General features: G+C 39.6%; 1 protein-coding gene across 1 annotated transcript in view; it reads right to left on the reverse strand.

Moving 5' to 3' along the window:
• The window catches only part of nphs1 (NPHS1 adhesion molecule, nephrin), a 132,291-nt gene that overhangs the window by 72,738 nt on the left and 46,369 nt on the right, over positions 1-13,184 (reverse strand). Inside the window, exons 5-8 of the mRNA XM_052109569.1 lie at positions 13,058-13,180; positions 12,322-12,403; positions 7,544-7,647; positions 3,837-3,958 (exon numbers count right to left, since the gene is read on the reverse strand). Coding sequence (XP_051965529.1) covers positions 3,837-3,958; positions 7,544-7,647; positions 12,322-12,403; positions 13,058-13,180 — 431 coding nt within the window. The remainder of the gene's footprint in view (positions 1-3,836; positions 3,959-7,543; positions 7,648-12,321; positions 12,404-13,057; positions 13,181-13,184) is intronic.

Genomic DNA, 13,184 nt, shown 5'->3' on the forward strand with positions numbered 1-13,184 from the left:
TTGTCACACATTATACATACATTTCTGCATATACATGGTGAAATTATTTATTTTTCACATATCCCAGCTAAGCTGGGGTCAGAGTGCAGGGTCAGCCATGATATGGCCCCTGGAGCAGATAGGTTCAAGGGCCTTGCTCAAGGGCCCAACAGCGGTGTCTTGGTGGTGTTGGGGCTTGAACCCCTGACCTTCTGGTCAGTAACCCAGAGCCTTAACCGTTGAGCCACCACTGCCCTAAATATATAGATAAATGTTGCTGTTTATTTCTATGTATTGTTACAGAATATTGGTGCATATACTGCAAATCAAAATAGTTTAATATCCTTTTATATGTTTATTACGAAAAAATAAACTGTAGAAAAACGTGCGCTGGTTATTTCTAACTAGATTTTTACTGTATTGCACATCTTGCATTAAATATTAAAAACATTTTGTCAACAATGGCTGTTGTTTGCTCAAAACAGTCGTTCCTCTGATTAAAAAAAGAAAAAACATTTAGGCAACTTTTGAACAAATACATAAGTGGGTCACCGACAAATAAAGTGTTGTTGTAGTTGGGGTTTATGATTTAATTATACACTTTACGTTAAGGTTATACATGTTAACAAATGCACATGTAACATATATTACATTACAAATTAGATTTTGAGAAATAACAATGAATAATTTTTCACACATTTGTTCATCTTGGAATTTTTGGTTTATGTTCATTTATGCATACATTATTGTTAATTGTTAGTTCATGTTAGTTCTTATTGATGTTCCATTACAAAATTGTATTAGTGTATGTAGACACCGACATATACCATGATTAAAAATGGTGTAAAAATTACCGTCCAATATCACTGATCCAGCTAGATGTTAAAATATTTTAAAACATTTTGGCTAACCGATTAAGTAAAGTTATGACAACCCTTATACATATAGATCAGCCAGGGTTTATTCGGGCCATAGCTCTTCTGATAACATTGGGCATCTCATCAATGTCATGTGGTCGCTTGACGCCGAAAATGCGTTTGATATAGTAGAATAGGTTTATTTTGGAAATGTACGAGTTCGGGAATACTTTCATAGGTTGGATTAAGTTACTTTATAGACACCCGGTAGAGGCGGTACAAACAAATGAATTAATTTATGATTATTTTACTCTGGATAGGGGCACCCAGTAGGTTTGCCCTCTTTCCCCACTATTGTTCTGTCTTGCCCTGAAACCATTAGCAGCCATGATAAGAAAGGAGGATGATTTTCCATGGGTGGTGGCGGGAGGTATGGTAGAGTATGGTAGAGGCAAGACCTTATAATTATAGGGCTTGATTGAGCTTATTCTTCGTTCAAACTGTGCATTTGTGAGCAGGGTTGTTTCTTACAACAATCAGGATATTTCAAAAAGAAAAATGTGTTGATTTGATTTATATATTATTCATAATAATGTTATTCTGTATAACGTGAGAACATTGCTCTTATTTTCATTTAAAATAGAGTGCTAAATTTTTCTTTCATTCTTTTTCTTTCTATCGGCCAATGATGATTCTGAGAAAACGTGCCCACAGGCCACAGCCTTTTATTTATGACATCCCCTGAACTCTTTAAAATAGTCATGATAGCTTTTGATAACTCTATAACCAATAAATCCATTTCGCTAGCTAATTACACTTTGACATCAAGGCCATAAATATCTATATAGAACCGCTAGAATGGAAGACAAAATTTTCAAGATGGCTGTGCGCTAGTTTCTTTGGCACATAAGATGAATAGTATAATGAACGTAACTTCCAAGCGTGTCTGATTGACAATTGAAACTCAAGCTTTTATTTCAGCTTTGTTGTTAGATTTGTGGTTATTTTTTCATTATTTCAGCAGACAGCTTGCTTCATACATTAGACTAAGCATTAAGTTTAAGAGGGTAAACTTTATCATTCAACTGAACTTTACACAAGCATTTTAGACACTTACATTCACTGTGCCCTGTCATGCAAGGAATGAATGCGCATACTTGAACAAGCATTTGTTTTCCCCATGTCAATGATGTAGCCCATTTTAGGGATGGTCCAGATTACAACTTAAAATCAAGCAGATCTAAAGAAATGTACATATTGCAATTAAAACTTCATATTATGTGTTACATTCTATGCTCTCACATCCTGTTTTGATGCCCTTCGGGCAGTTTCATGCCTTGATTAGGGGGCTCAAACCCCCCCAAACCTATGAGGGTCCATTTATGCTGCAATTCAAACTTGACCTCTCGTATACACACAAAAGACACTCACAATCATAAGAAATGTTCACACATCGTCACAAAACGCATGCACATTCATATGAAACGCTCGCATTTACTCACAAAATGCATACACATTCACACAAGAAGCTCACACTTTCACTGCTTTTACATCTCACACACACATATAACACTCATGCATTCACTTCTTTACCTCTCTCACATACATACACCATCTGCCTGCGATTCGTTCTTTTCAGCCGGTTCTTTTTTAAGGAATCAGTATAAACACTCCACCAATTCGACTAAACGACTCTTGAAAGAGACTCCCAAAATGTTTCTAAAAAGTTCTTCTAAATGACTGTACCAAATTGCCAAGCAGCAATCACGTTGTGTAATGTGATCACGCCGTTTCCCTGAAGTCCCGGCGAAGAATTTTATGTGTATAATAAATATATTTAAACTCGTCTATTACTGTATATCACTACATTCTTTTAAGATATACATATTTGGATGTTTTCTTGTTGTGTATACCGTAAATGTATCCAGTTTGATGCTGTCACCGTCATTGAGATCCCATATTATACAGTCTGTGACTCACTATTTAATATAATTTTCCTGTGATTTACAAATGCTAAAATCCACAGATAACTTTTACATATTGAGCTTTGTGTCAATTTATTAAAAAAAAAAACATGTTTCAGTTTACACCCTTTCTTCATCGGACCAATCAGCTGTGAGCTTAAGGCTGAATTAGCTCTGCAGAACAAACAGGGCATACCTCCATTGTTGACCATCACATCGCATTGCATGCTTCCACTGGAGACAGCATCATTGATTATAATGGGAGAGAGTTGCCTTTGATGTAATGCGCCACTTGCCTCCTGTGTTTAGGGTTACCGCCCCGGATGAAAAAGAATCAACATATATTTAAGGGAGCAGATTTGCATTCCATATTAACTCCATTCATGCCCAGTTCACACAAAATTATCTGACCGACATCTAGGGAGTCTCTTTCAAGAGCTGTTCAGTCAAATTGGCAAATTGTTTAGACTGATTCCTTAGAAAAGTACTGGCTGAAAAGAACGAATAGCAGGCGGCCGTTGTTTGTGTGTGTGAGAGGTAAAAGCAGTGAATGTGCAAGATTTGTATGTGTGTGAGAGAGGTAAAAGTTGAGAATGTGCAAGTGTTTTATGTGTACTGTCTGTGAGAGGTAAAAGTAGTGAATATATGACAGTTACATGTGTGTGTGAGAGGTACAATTAGTAAACGTGTGAGCTTTTTTGTGTATGTGCGAACAAAACTGTACACAACTTCATCATTAATTAAAATAAAGAATACGTTTTTTTTTTCTAAGGTACGTTTTTTTTACTTTGAACTCACAAGCATTAAAGAGCGTCATGTCATAACCCAAATCTTAAAGTATATATATTAAATTCTGTCAAAAAAGGAAGCTTTTTGAACTACAACGCCCAGCCCTAGATGGAATCCATAATTTGTCATCTAACCGCTTAACTAAACAATTACACTTATTTACGTAATAAATGGATTGGTGAAGTCATTTTCTGTTACTCAGGAAACCAGGGCATCAAAGAAACGTTTCTTATCATGCCTCTCTCACCTTAGTCCAATGCAGAGTGGCCAAAGGGTTCCCCCCGTATGACGTGCACACCACTGTGAGAGAGGTACCAGCCTTTACCTCTTCATTTTCTAATCCCACAATGACTGGAGGCTGCGGGGGAACTGAAGAAAAGACATAAAAAGAGATTGAAGGGTTATGACATGAAGAGATAGAGGTTTGAAGCATTTGTATATGTTCACAATGGTTCACAGCATGGTTCGCACTATTCTTTCTTTTTTTTTTCTCCCATTTCTCCCCAACTTGCAATGCCCAATTCCCAATGTGTCCTCGTGGTGGCATAGTGACTCGAATCTCAATTGCCTCTGCATCTGAGACCACGTATCAATTTGCGTATCCTATCACGTGGCTTGTTAAGCACGTTACCGCAGAGACATAGCGTGTGTGGAGGCTTCACACTATTCTCCGTGGCATCCATGCACAACTCACCCCGCGCCCCACCGAGAGCGGGAACCACACATTATAATGACCACAAAGAGGGTACCCCATGTGACTCTACCCTAGCAACCGGACAATTTGGTTGCTTATGAGACCTGGCTGGAGTCACTCAGCACGCCCTGGATTCGAACTCACGACTCCGGGGTAGTAGTCAGCGTCAATACTCGCTGAGCTACCCAGGCCCCCGGTTCACACTATTCTTTAGAAGATATAGAAGTAGAGAAGGAGGGAAAATATTATTAAACAATATATCTTGCCTTTGTTCAGTAAAAACGGGGTCCTTTCATGAGACATATGAAAATGAATTAAATAAAAACAAGGGAGCAAAATGGCATCACAATTTAAGGAGAGCGCAACTCTATTTTAGTCCTGTACAACATTGTTAAATCGAGGACATTTAACATGGTTGCACTGGAAAGACATTGCTTGTCCCTTTGATGAAACCATTAACTATAAAGAGCGACCCACACACTGGCACCAGTACATAAACCAAAATAACAGATGTTTAAACTGTAATAAGGCAATGCAGAACATGAATAAATTACAGTAGGCTCCTGAATAATACATTTGCTGTAAAATAAATTATAGGGCCGGGCCGCTCTTTGTTATTGCCCCAATCAGTTTGGAAGCAGGCACGATGGACGGATGAGAGTCTGCCATGACAAATTGCCATCTTGCTCACAATCTGCCATAGATTAAAATGGGCAGTGGAAAGTTGGGTTTGATGGGCCAGGCGTGCTGAGTAAGACTGCAATACTGGCCATCGGTTCTGCTACATTAGCACTTATTGCACTGGCTGGGCAGTAATGGAACCATGAGCTGAAGTGAGGGTGAAGGGGGTGAGGGACAGTGTTTTAAAGCATAGATTTAAAGAGTAGAATAAAAGAGATGTGATTGGCATTTCAGTGAAAGCATATGCCTGTCTCATTTTACACAAGCAATTCATTATATGACATGACATTTAAAATGGCCATTAGATGGACCAGTTTTCAAAGCTCGCCTAATATTCACAACAGATAATCATATGTCCCATTAACACTGTATTAAGGTGCTTTTTGGGTGATCTGAGCACAAGTGAACATGCAAGAAACATCAATCACTGTTTACACCATGTCATAATATTAAATTTTTTAACATTAGAATAACTCTTTTGACCATTGTATTTGGGCTTCAAGGGGAGAGTGGATTTAATGATGATGACATAGATCAATAAGTAAGTCAGTGTTTTACTGCCTGATAATAACACACAAAAAGGTAAAAGGAAAAAAGAAAGGAAAATGCGCACTGTTTCTCCCAATTATACATGCAATTAATAAAAGTACAAACATGATGCTTGTAATATAAATATCACAATAATAAATAATAGTGTACATATGCATAGGTGTATGATAAATGCTGCCATCAATGAGTTCTGTGTTTTGTAACGGTTCAGGATATGATCTTAGTGCAAGAAGCCATTCATTTCTCTGATTAAAGGGCAAATTCCTTTCTTACTTGACAGCTAAGGAGGGCCACTTGACTAAGAATCATAAAGTAGATTCTGTCCATGAATTCAGCACTGTATGAGAAATTCAAGATTTTTAGCCAAAGTCTAAATTCTACCTATTGAAGTAAGATTAAGTTTAACTCTGTTTGAAATTAAAAGAGTTTAAATATCGAATTCGCAAAACACACAAATAAAAAAACACATTAATCATTAATATTAATTATTATTAGAAATTAATAATCAATACTTGACATTCAGTGTGAATTGGCAGCACGGCAGAGGTTTTAGAGTTGGATAAATGGAAGGACTGACCAACTAACATGTTTTTTGCTGACAAGTGGATTCACTAAAATGCAAATTGTCTGTTATTTGCAGAATTAAAAAACACAGGGCTGTATTCATGAAACGTGCAAAAAGCAGCGGTTCTAAAAGTGTGGGGCGCACTTAGCTTTAGAATCTTTTGCACTTTCTTAAATTTAAATTTGCCAGTGTGCCAACACAAGCAAGAGCCAAATGAAGTAAGTGCACAATTTCTTCTTCACTGCCGCCCTCTATCTTGTCAGGTGTGCGCACTGTGCTGCATTTCTCACATGTTATATGTTTTTCTTCAAAAAAAGCAAAAATTAAGGTTGCAGGCATTTTCAATGGAAGTAAATGGGGGCCAACGTTTTGAGGGTTTAAAGGCAGAAATTTGAAGTTTATAATTTTATAAAAGCACTTACATTAATTCTTCTGTTAAAACGTATGTTTATTTGAGATGTAAAGTTGTTTAAATTGTCACAGAGTCGTTTTAGGGTTTGTTGACATTACATCATCATAGCAACAAAGTTGTAAATTTGGCTATAACTTTACACAGAAATGTTAGTAAGTGATTTATTCACACTAAAATCATGTTTACACACATATTGGTTATCTCTTGTGGTTATACTGTAATTTTAAAAAGGTTCAAGTTTTAACGTTCAAGATTGGCCCTCATTTACTGTCATTGTAAGTGCCTCATCCCAGATTTTGCCTTTTTTAAAGAAAAGCAGGGACGAGTCGAAATATATTTTTATGGTAATAAATATTATGCCACAAATGTTGTAAATTGAATTTATCTTTATTTAATCTGAAATATCCCTTTAAATTTCAGTCTGTTCCTCAAACAACACTGGTGAAATGTAGCGCAAAAGTGATATGGATGGCTGTAATGCTACTTTTATGTGCTTTTGGAGCTTGAAAATCACAATCCTCTCATCCCCCATGAAAAAAGTTGCCTAAATTATGACAGAATTAAAAATGTGTGGTGGTGGGGGGGGGCTATTCCTAACATTGCTCCAGCAAAGCAGTATCACTTTAATTATTATATATTTTGATATTTTAAAAAGTAAAGAAATAATATGCTTTATTTGTGTACACTAGTAGGCCTAGTGACAAAAAGTTCATTTAGATTTTTCTTTTAAACTTTAAAAAATGTAACTTTTTAAAAAATGTTCACTGACAAATAATTCAAAAAGTTTTCTGTCATTTTGACAGATAAAAATTAAGGTATCTGGGTCTATTGTTTCCCTACTTTAGAAACCTTCCTGCAGTAAAGGATGCTAATAGGGTTAGAAGTGAATCACATTGGAAAAACTACACTTTTAAAGCACCCCTGCAAAAACACACAGGAATTTAGGAAGAGAAACAAGAGACTCCAAGTAGTCCAGTTAATTCATTTAGGTGACCAAATTGAATTTGGCACATTGTCGCCACAAGTGAACAAAAAACAAGGTGAGGTTCTTACAGTATACCCTCATGGTCATGCTGGTCTCAAGAGCTCGTGAGCTAGCTGGGTTCTTTGTTTGACACGTCAACTGCCGTCCGTCATCTGAGCTCCTTGCCCTGATTCTGTATTGAGAGAATGTGGTTCACTTGCGTTAATGTGTTTCACACTGTGGCACTCCTTATCCCTATGTTGCCGCAATTACTAACAGACCTACTGCGCTTACAAAATTACTTCATTTGCCACCCTGGAGTGATGATAGTGACTTAACTGTACCTGTGCTCTGTGATTTGATTTGTCAGCATAGATTATTCAAGAGCACAGCTAAAGTGGAGTATACAAAGACACACGATTCAAATATTCTTTCAAAACCCCACATGGATTTAACAATTTGATCTAAATCTAAACATTTATGAGGCTATGGTAAAAAATGTCTCAGTTACTGTCATAACCTCCATTCCCTGATGGAAGGAACGAGAAGTTGTTTTAATGTAGTAGACACTAGGGGTCACTCTTGGGAGCCCAAAAACACCTTCAATTCTTTGAAAAAAGGCCAATGAGAACTGGCGAGTAGAATTTGCATGCCACTCAGACATACGGGTATAAAAGGGAGCTGGAATGCAGAGTTCATTCAGGTTTTGTGCTGAGGAGCCGAGACAAGGTCCCGGACATTACTGCAATGTAGTACAGCCTTTGGCAAGAGGGTCACACTCACTTGACGTTGTGACACTAGGGGTCCCTACACAAAATGGCTGAAATGGCTGAACTGTGTTACGTGAACAGCCGATGCAGGTTTACTACACGTAGCATCCTCAGACGCCCCAAAAAACATTGTGTAGTTCCACACATCCCTGGGAAGTGGAAGGGGGAAGGAAACGTATCTAGTAATGGAGTAGGCTGCGCCAGCCACGGCCTTTTCTCTCTACATTTTCTCTCCACAATGTATTACATTCAGCTGGGGCCTTTAAAAGCTAATAAAATGTGCCGGGGAAGGAATTATTTTCCTTTTCTATTCTTTTGGGGGGAAAAGACACTGTAGAGATCACACCCTGCCCTGAAGGGGGGGTAAACATGTGGCAAATACGTCACATGATCTCAAGGCCGCACATGGAAGAGGCGTGGCGTTAAGTCCCAAGGCCCAAGGGAGAAGCAGGTCTATGAAAGGAAGACCTTGCCATGGAAGATACATCACAGGAGGTTACCGAGGTAACCGACACCTGTGAAGCACTTACCCCAGTACAGCTGTACTGCCAGCAACTCGAGGCAGTTGATGTGCAAACACAGGCATGGTCCTGTCCAGGAACCGGCAGCTGCGTTTCCGTTGCATACAGTGCCTCAGCCTGACTTGGAGGCATCTGTCGTAACCACGACTGTGCCGGGGCCGAGAGCTTTGTTCTGGTTGGGACGCAGCTGCTTGGACTTGTGTCGCCGAATGGGGACACCCTCGGCAAACAGATGGGGTGCGCACTCTTGAACTGCGCCAGGGCAAGATATACTGGATAGCCTCAGTCTGTTGTTTCACTGCAGTGACTGCTGGGCGATTTCCTCAATGGTGTCACCGAAAAGGCCAATTTGGGAGATGGGTGCATTCAGGAAACGTGCCTTGTCCGCATCCCTCATCTCAATCAAGTTCAGCCACAGGTGACGCTCCTGGACCACGAGAGTGGTCATCATCTTCCTGAGTGCGCACGCCATGACCTTCGCCGCAGAGCGCAGTTCTTGTAGCACACTGGGATCAGAACTACCCTTGTGCAGCTCTTTTAGCATGTTGGCCTGATGGACCTGTAAGAGGGCCATGACATGCAGGATGGAGGCGGCCTGACCGGCAGCGCTGTAGGCTTTGGTTGACAGAGACGACGTAGTCCTACAGGCTCAGGAAGGGAGTGCCAGGCGACTCCGCCAGGTGGCAGCGCTCAGCAGGCACAGGTGTGCCACAATCGCCTTATCCACCTGGGGATTCGCAGCATAACACTCGGCCGCTCCTGCATCGAGGGTAGTGAGAGCGGGCGACCTGAAGGATCGTGTTCGGACAGTGAAAGGTGCCTTCACCGACCTCGTCAGCTCGTCATGCACCTCCAGAAAGAAGGGGACTGCAGGGGTGCGTGGCCACGATCAGCGCACTGACCCGAAGAATCAGTTGTCAAGCTGGAGGTTTCCACTCTAGCCTGAAACTTGCAGCAGTCCGGGCAAGCATGGTGGTCTGCTCGGCGTTGGCTTCAGACTAAGCTGGCACACCAAACGGTCGAGTCCTCGACGTTTGACATCACCAAGGCGCTCTACGATGCAGTGATCGAGATTTCATCCAACCCGCGAGCTCCGAAAGAGATATTAGACTGGCACTGAGGCGAGCTGCCTGTCTCATCCCAGACACTGGATGGGAGCAAACGAGCATACTGGGGTATGAGCGGACCACAGGGGATTACCCAGCATACCCATAGAAGCCCCCAAATCACCTTCAGCATCAACCGGGGCGGCCTCATTCCCGTAGGTAGAAGGACCAGAGGAGGGGACAGCTCAAATGGCTTTCCCCCGGAAGAAGGAAAGCCGTGACCACAACATAGCTATGGTCATGTTCTCGCAGTAAGAAGAAGAACCATCCACGAACACTTCCTCAATGTGATTACTGCCCAGCGCGTCTTTAAAAAGACATTCAACGTCAATGTGTTTGCAGTAATAGAGGAAATATTACTCTTTAGAGGAATAAACTCTTTTAGTGCTGTTGTGGCGGCCAGGGGCGTTGCTCTGCACTAAGCGTGCAGATGGAGAGAAAGCTCTTTAGAGGTGAATTGGAACAGCAGTGGATTCAGCTCGCTGATACACAACCGCATTGCTCGAAGAAAAAATTGTAATGAACTCTGCATTCCAGCTGCCTTTTATACTCGTATGTCCGGGGGAGTGGCATGCAAATTATATTTGCTAATTCTCATTGGCCTTTTCTCAAAGATTTGAAGAGGTTTTTGGGCTCCCAAGAGCGAGCCCTCGTGTCACTACATCGACACAAGTTTGAGTCAGTGACAGAAGGGGAATCTGGGTCAATCTAGGTAATTAGGCTGCATGTAGGGTTGAAAAAGAAGTTTTAATTAAAACTAACAATATTATTATATGTTACAACTGAAAATGGGAACATACTGGTACTAAAGACCAATAATATGTATTACATTTATAGAAAACATTCCATATTAGCAGTGTTGGGGTGTAACTAAGTACAAGTAGTGATTCCTCAAACTTACCCACATTTATAGCTGTGCGACATTAGTTGGGTTAGCTGCAAAAAAGTTTAGCATTTCCAGTAACAAGCTACAATTTCCATGAGTAGCATCACAAAACATTATATTTTGCACAAAGCAATGGAGCCGATGCAGTTATCAAACAAGCTCACCTAAATTTGGAAAATCTTTTAAGTTAATTGTTTCTTTGAGACATTTCAATTAAATGATCCAGTTAAAATAAACAATTTACTTACATTTAGCTTATGAAATTAATTTTAGTGAGTTGGTTCGTTAACACGCTTCATGTAAATAAACCAGATCACATGTATGATTCCCTAATTCACTTCAGCCTTGCACAGTTAATCAAAACCTATTTGTTAGTTGAGGGTGTGAGGTTTGTTCTTCAGCTGGATCTTAAGAAAAAAATTATGGCCAGACCATAAAAACGGTAATTATATACCCCTGACTATTTTTATGCAAATAAAGGCACATTATTAACAGTACATTGTTTTTTACTTGGCCCCTGTTGAGTTTTCATCTGGATAATCTGGTCCCTGCAAGAAAGTAGTTAAAGAGTCCTGCCATATAGTATAAAACCCAAAATGTATTTATTTATTATAAAAATTATAACAAGAGTCGTCTCAGAGAAACACTGGGTGTGGGTGAGAAACAGATCAATATTTAAGTCCTTTTTACAATAAATTCTGTCCAGTAGGTGGCAATATGCATAAAGAATGCAAATCGCCAAAAACAAAAGAACAACAATTTGAAAGTGAAAGTGGAGATTTATGGAAAAAATGGACCTAAATATTGATCTGTTTCTCACCCCCACTAATCGTATTGCTTCAGAACACATAGATTTAACTGCATCTTAGGTTGAGTCATATGGATGACTCTACATGCTTGTTTTATGTGATTTTTGGACCTTCAAAATTCTGGCCACCATTCACTTGCATTGTATGGACCAACAGAGCTAAGGAAGCTTCAGTTTCAAAGTAGCTCCCCGATACCAAAACGGCATAACATTAAACAGGGTGTTGCACTTGCCGCAAACTTGCCACCTCGCATGTCTTATGACTGATTGATACACAATACTTTGAATAATTTCAATATAATGCAAGCACTAATGAAAGCTGAGAGCAATGGCGGAAAATAGCACCCTGGACATTCTCCCAAACATCTCCATTTATGTTTGATGGAAGAAAAAAAACACAGGTTTCAAACCCTATAAGGTTTTAGTAACTGATTATAGAATTTTTGGTGAACTGCTCTTTTATCTGAATATACAAGGGCTACTGTCCAATGCCATCACCCCTCCTACTCATAAGTGCTCTTTATAAATGAAGGTAGGTATGAAAGGTTTGTATGTATGAAAGGTTCTTCTAAACAAATGCCTCCGACCACTGCATCTATACCTTTATATAAAAGCCATCACCTCTTGGTGACCTATTCTTTCAGGAAAGAAGTTATTTTCTAATTTCAAAAACACTAAATGCAAGGTCAAATACTAAAAGAGATATTGCAAATGGTAAAGGGTATTCATCAGTTAAAAACCTTCTATAACTTCATTGTGAACACACATTAACTTACATGACTTCAGTGTGAGTGTTCAGAAGCTTATCCTGTGAGCCTGACATTGTGAAAGAATCGGCTTCCGTCAGCTCCTCTCCATCTGAAAAAATAAGGAGAAAAAAAAGAAAGCACAGTGTGTAGAAGTTTTAGAGTCAGTAGTCAGGGTGCATCTTGCCGAGGGATGGTGTCACACCATATTAGTAAATGAATCATGAAGTCTTCGTTTGAGTTTACAGTCATTGCTTTTTAAAGCTCTCAGACAGTTTCATATTTTATCTGTTTTGTGTATTCACAGTGTAGTTCTTACATTAGTGGACCACTTTAATGAAGACTTTACAGAAAATTAAGCTGTAATTCCTTAAAACGATGTGTGTCCTAAAAAGCATTAAAAATAATAATAATAAAAATGTGATAGTTCAACCAAACATGAATATTCTTTCATTTACTCACCCTTATGTTGTTCCAAACACATCTTTCTTTCTTCCTTGGAACACAAAAGGAAGATGTTTGGCAGAATGTTTGCCTCGGTCACTATTCACTTTATATTGTATATAAAAAGATGCGACGAAAGTGAATGGTGACTGAGGAAAACATTCTGCCAAACATCCTTCTTATGTGTTCCATGGAAGAAAAAAATGTAAGATGGGTTTGGAACAACATATGGGTGAGTAAATAATGACAGAATTTTCATTTTTGGGTGAACTATCCCTTTCTTGGCTGCAATATGGTGTCAAGCTCTTATATGATGGCGTACCTTTGAACATGGTGATTTCTGCAGGAGGTTTAGCATCAGGAGCGATGCAGGTCACCGTGTACTCGTCTCCCTCTACCCACGGCTCGTCAGACTCCAGCTGGATGTACGGCTGTGAGGGCGGGACTTC

The sequence above is a fragment of the Xyrauchen texanus genome, chromosome 38 (assembly GCF_025860055.1).
Source record: "Xyrauchen texanus isolate HMW12.3.18 chromosome 38, RBS_HiC_50CHRs, whole genome shotgun sequence".
NCBI classification, from domain to species: Eukaryota; Metazoa; Chordata; class Actinopteri; order Cypriniformes; family Catostomidae; genus Xyrauchen; species Xyrauchen texanus.